The 6,123-nt window shown below is 41.3% G+C and overlaps 1 protein-coding gene across 1 annotated transcript in view; it reads right to left on the reverse strand.

Annotated features, from left to right (window-relative positions):
* Positions 1–5,464, reverse strand: part of PDLIM5 (PDZ and LIM domain 5) — a 239,259-nt gene extending 233,795 nt beyond the window's left edge. The window contains exons 1-2 of the mRNA XM_079699411.1: positions 5,369–5,464; positions 2,077–2,214 (exon numbers count right to left, since the gene is read on the reverse strand). Of these exons, the coding sequence (XP_079555537.1) occupies positions 2,077–2,172 (96 nt within the window). The 5' untranslated portion in view covers positions 2,173–2,214; positions 5,369–5,464. The remainder of the gene's footprint in view (positions 1–2,076; positions 2,215–5,368) is intronic.
* Positions 5,465–6,123: the final 659 nt, after the last annotated feature.

The raw sequence follows: 6,123 nt of genomic DNA on the forward strand, positions 1-6,123 counted from the left end.
CAGCATCACAACATGGAACTCAGATTGTCTGCCAGGAAACTGAAGCACAGAAAACTTTGTTAAAGGTATGGTACCACAACATTTACATACTCCATTTGCACTTCTACAATCAAACAACAAAGTGTGTTTCAGGAGGTGTTAATTTGTTTCTGCACTTTTTTTTCAGCAAAAAATGGAAGCATTTAAACCATCATTTTCTTGAGTCCATTATCATAAGCCAGGATATTCAAAATTAATGTAAGATAATGTAAACAGAATGTGAAAACAGACACTATTCAAATATTCTTCCTTTCTTCATGATAGCTCTTCAGTGGGAGGCAAAAAGATACTGCCCCCCTCAAACAGGAATAAATCACAAGCCACATTTTCACACAGATGCTTTACATTTAAAATTTCATCCAACCAGGCAAAGTCTTAAAACTTTCAGGCTGGATTACATACATGTGTTTCCTTGTAAAATCTGAGTAACTGGAATCAAGATGGAATTTGATAAAGATAACTGTTTTAAAAATCCATAGCCAAGAAACAAGGAAAACTTCATTAGTAAACTGGGATTTGAAGTATTTTAATAGAGATACGTAATTGCTACAAACGTACTTTTAATCTTTCAAAATCGAGTTGGATATACATACTGTAAGAAGCAGTGTGTGTGTGTGTGTGTGTGTGTGTGTGTGTGTATAATTAAATAATAAGTACATATATAATTAAACCAAAAGATAACTCTCTAAATATCTAACTAGAGAAGCAATCTACCTAAATTTATGATAAAGCTTATTGGGGAGGAAGCAGAGCATTAACTGCTTGAAAGCCAGTTCTTCCACACCAGCCATGGGAGCTCACAGCGCAGTTCTTTACAATGAGAATAAAACCACTACTTCACAGGTTGGTGTGAGAATTAACTGAGATGAAGTAAAGAACTTGGCAAAACCCCAAAAGTTTGCTGGTAATGCTGTTGGGGGAATAGATTTTTTTATGTATTACACAAAAGTGCAAACTGGCATAACCTATCAAAATTATACATATATAATTATGTATATATGATATCCACTGAAGCATTACTTGTAATAGCAATACTGGCAACAGTATAAATGCCCTTCAGTAGGGGATTGCTTAAATAAATTTTACTTCCCTGCAAAAGAATTCTGTACATCTGTTATTAAAAAAAAAAAAAAAGAAAAAGAAAAAAACTCTAGTAACAGGGAAAGCTCTCTAAGGTAAATTGTTGAGAAAAAAGCAATGTGTGGAACAGTGTGTATTAAGATGCTACCATGTAACTAAAAGGGGAGTAGATATTCATATTTATTTCAATATACAAAAAACCCTCTGAAATGTTATACAAGTAGTTAATAGCAATAACTACCTACTGGAGATGAAAGTGAAACAATGTCTGATACCCAGTCAAACCTCAATAAATGAAAGCTATAATTACTCCCTTCATCAGTGTCATTATCATCATGAAAACATATCATTAAAATATATACACAGAATACATTCAAACTAAATCCATAATGAGGTAAACAGCCAAATCTTAAGCATTCAAAGGCTGACTATCTAGTTGGCCATCCAAGCCCCTCATTTTCTCTTCATAGGTAAGTAGCTTTTGGCCATTTTACTGTAGGCTAACCCCTCACCAGAGAGCGAGCTGAGGAAATAACACCAAAAACAGTCATTTTATTCAATATTGATCAACAGTTTCTAATAAACAGCTTTTGGAGCTGAAAGGGACCGTGAAAATCCCACAGTGCAAACTTCTATTACATATGAAGAAACTAAGGTCCAGAGAACTCCCCAAATTAGCAACAGTTCAGATTTGGAGTCTGTCCCCCCAGTTAAATGCTTTCCATTTTATTATTAAGATGGGGGGAAATAAGCTTAATTGAAATCAATTATCCTTGCTAAATTCCCTCCCCAGCCCATCCTTTACTATACATAACTAAGTTTGCCGAGATCATATTCCATAAGCAATTCTATTAAGTAGAGTGCAAGTCATCCAGAGAATTCAACAACTCGGCCGTGATGTTTCTAGGACTATGCATTGAATGAACATCCGCAATAAAATCTGTAAAGTTTGCTTACGCTAGAGATTGTCAGAGGCATGTTGAAATCCTTGCCACCTTGTAGCCGGAAACCCCAAGGAGCTGGGCCAACCAAGGACACACTGTAGTTGCTCATGGTTCTAATGGCTCAGAGTCCAATGCCCAAAAATGAAAGAAACTGTGAAAGAAAATTAGATGGTTAACAAAAATGTTTGTTTTAAAACCTATTTCATATTTCAACTAAATGATCTTCAGTATTTTGTTTTGGGGGGAAGAGGGGATATGCAAAATAAGTCATATTAAGTTCTCATTTCAGTCAAAGAAAAGGAATCTATGAGCTAATACATAATCTCTAAACTCATGCCAATTTCCATAGTCTAAAAATTCCGTATCAGAGTATATTTCTAGACATTTGATCAGTTTTACAACTTGCTACACTACAATTTGTGGCTTCCTGCATACAAACTTTAATTCAAAGCACTTTACAACACTACATTTTATACAGAAAAAGAACAAAACTTTATTTCAGGTTTAATTCAAAATGATTTTCCCTGTCCTTCTGCCTGCAGTTAGCAAGAATCCTTCAATTTCACTTACTTAAATTCTAAGTTATCCTAACATATGAAAGGAACTACAAATCGGTAGACTCTCATTCATGCTTCCCAAACTCTAAATTCTTTAAAACGAGAAGCTGTTTTTTAATGCATAAAACTTTTCTCTCCAATTATAAACTACAACTTGTATTTCCTCTTCTGGGGACATGTTATTTTCCACGCAAAGAAATTATTTCCATTTCCTTCGGACAGGCAATGATGGGCAATACTCTAGCACAATGATATTTCAATCAGAACCTGCTTTTTGTTTTATATACACACCTCATCAGGCAAAGTGGAGTGAGCATTTACCACACAGTGTATAAGTCTGACGAAACATGGTAGAAATAAAAGGTGAATCTTAATGCATGAAAGAATTAGAGCTTTAGAAAAGAACCAGCGCTTCAGTGCTTTCTTTCTTCTGTGTTTTGCTGGAAGTGTGCTCATAATGACTCTCATGGTAGTACTTTTATATAACAAAAAAAAACTAAAGAAAAAAAAGCGTGACTCGGAGTTTGGTGTTGGTTGTTATGGTGGTTATGTGTGAGTGGGAGAAACTGGGAGGAATGGAGGTCTTCTAAAATGTAATACTAAGACACCTATTATCTCCCTCTTTAAAAATAATAATATAACAGATGTGTAATAATTTTAAAACCACATTTTTTTAAAAAAAAGCTGTTTCAGACACACTTCCTTGGAAAATCCGTGCTATTCAGCCAAATCATCACCTATTATCTGTCTTAAAATATTAAGCCATTTTTCTAACCCATTGAAAATTTCTTTTCCATCACACCAAATTAATAGTGGCAGATGTAGATATGCGAATCACTGGGTATATTAAAAGCAAGCAGATTCCATCTTCTCATATGGGGAAAATGAGGCAAAATTTTCAAATAAGTCCAGTTCTTAAAGAAAAATCAGTGAAAATCTGCACTGCATCTGCCCAGAAATAAAATGGGCTTTTCCACTGGCATAGTCGTTCACTGAACTACTAGCCAATAATACATTACGTCAATACTGATGCAACAAACACTAAAAAGATGAAAAGGCCAAACCAGAGGTCAAGCTATTTGATATATGTGAAAAACAAATAGTAAGGAGGTAATAAGGAGCCACACAGTCTAATTGCCTTCTCACTGTAATAAAAGAGAAGAGTTTCAGAGAACTTGTAGAGAAAGACTGGATAATGGCACACAACATAAATCAAAAGTGTGTAAAGCCAACAGATATTTCACAGGCAGCCTACCCCCACCCCCCTTCTTTTTTAATCTTTAACTTTTTGTCAAGAGAAGAATTTGAAAGTTAGGTTCCACTTCCTCTGATCCCAATGTTCCCTACAAGAAAATGTGTTTAATTCATATATCAACCTATGTACCTGCAGCTTCCCTTTACTTGCGAGTTCCCGTCCTGATTTCTCCCATTTGTTATGAAAATCTCTAGCACTGGCGAGGTCACAGCCACACTACAGAACCAGCGTCAGTTCATTTCTAGTGTCGTCTCCCTTCCAGTACTCTCCCTTTGCTAGCTTCACGTGCCTTAAAATATTCTGAAACCGAAGCAACTGTTAATACTTTTGGCCTTTTCCAGGTCTGGTAATATTAGTGCCCAGGCAGGAAATATTGAGCAGCCTTTCTGCTTTCAAGCACGTAGAAAATGTTGGCACTTCTGTACCGTGCTGGATTGTCTTTTAGGGGAAAGTCCAAACAATGTCTTCGCTCTAGTACTTAGGCAGGAAGCCTGGCATTTCCCACACTCCTATCCCAGCTTCTTCGGTGGGTGGGAGAAGGGAAAGAACTCGTGATGAATTTCTCCGAGAAGGGTCTGAAATTAAAGCTGTATCTTGAGATTCTCTTCTTCCCCACATTGAGCGACTGTGGAGGTAGAGTGGAAGAACTAAAGCCTCGGGCACCGGGTGAAAGCAGCCGACGAGACAGTTTTCCAGCAGAGAGGTTCACGCCTAGCCCTGTTTGCCAAATAAGGTTCCCAAGCCGGCTGCTCCCGAGGCAGGAGGCTTCCAACGTCCCCGTGGTCAGGAAGGCAGACTTGGGAGAGGATCTGGCGATCACACCCGGGACCTACCCTGCCCAGCGCAGCCACGAATTTTCTTTCCAAGGACTGCCCTGTCCATACGCCCTTCCTTTTTTCACTTACTGTCAAACGAACGGGACCACAGTCTTTAAAAAAAAAAAAGTCCCACCAAGTACGCGAGCACTAATAAATCTGGCGTTCATGACAGATTTGTTTTTTAAACAAGCTTTATTTCTGGACGCACGGAAGTTGTCCCCTAACAGGTTACACAATCCTAAATATTCGGGGGGAAATAAATGCTTCTCAGTAGCGTGAGAGCAAATAAAAAATCAGCACGCCGTTCCCGTTTAGACCCGCTTCCTCCCCACACCCCCAGGAGACTCGCGCAGGACGCGAGTGTCTCCGGACGCCTAGGTGCGTGCCCGGCGACGCCGCCGCTCTCGTCCCAGCCCGCCCGGGCTCCAGTGCCCGTCCTCTGGCCTGGGGCCCGCTCCCGCGCCGCCCTTTCCCGGGCGCTCCTCTTCCCACGCCGCTCTCCCACCTCCGCTGATCGGCGTCCGGCAAACACCTGAGCAGCCACCCGGCGCGAGGCGCGCCCCCTCCTCTCCACTAGCTGGGCTTCCCTCCACGCGCTCTGCGTACGGCGACCCCTTCTTTCCCTCCTCCCTACCGGGGATCCGAGACGCGCATCGCCGGCGGGCGGCCACTCACCTCGGGTCCGGCGCGGCGATGCCTCCGCCTCAGACGAGCGCTGACAAGTGACTCGCGGTGTGTACACCGTCCCCACGGCCCCCGGGAACTTCCGCCTCCTGGCTCCTCACCCCACAGGCCCCGCCCCCGAGCCAAGGCACGCCCCCCTCCGCCCCCGGGCCGAGCAGGGCTGCGAGGCGCTGGGAGAAGGGTGCTGCGGAGCCTAGCGAGCGGGTTTGCTGCGGCGACCTGAAGCCGCTGCGGTAAAACAATTGCACTACAGACTTTCGGTGGCAGTAGTCTTAGGGGGTTTTGAGCAGTACCTCGCAAAAGTCCGCTCCCCCTGCCTGTTTTATAGTGGATACATTTCTGTCTAAAGAAACTTTGAATTGGCGAGCAGTTGCTTTGGCTAAAATAGGAGAGGGCTTTGGATAAATCCCTATCTATGCAAGTTCAGCAGCCACTGCCTGGTTTTTTGGGTGAGCTTTATGTGCCCTGAAAAGTGAAGACTCTTAAAGTTTACTTGTCAGGAAAGTGAAAATCAGTAACTTTAATATCTAGAAGTTAAATCCTCTTATCAAACCAGAGGACCGTGATAAACAGCAGCGACCAAAAGTGGTTCAACCATTATAGCCTCAGCTTATTTTTCTAAATCCAGGTCAATAGTTCACTTCGCAGTTTCTGTAAAGTTGCTTGATTTAGCCCAAGGAATTTATTCATGAGCAAATTTGAATAATGTTCAGTGAACATACAGAAAGTAACTTGTAGGCTTCTTT

The sequence above is a fragment of the Hyperoodon ampullatus genome, assembly GCF_949752795.1.
Source record: "Hyperoodon ampullatus genome assembly, chromosome: 1".
Taxonomy (NCBI): Eukaryota; Metazoa; Chordata; class Mammalia; order Artiodactyla; family Ziphiidae; genus Hyperoodon; species Hyperoodon ampullatus.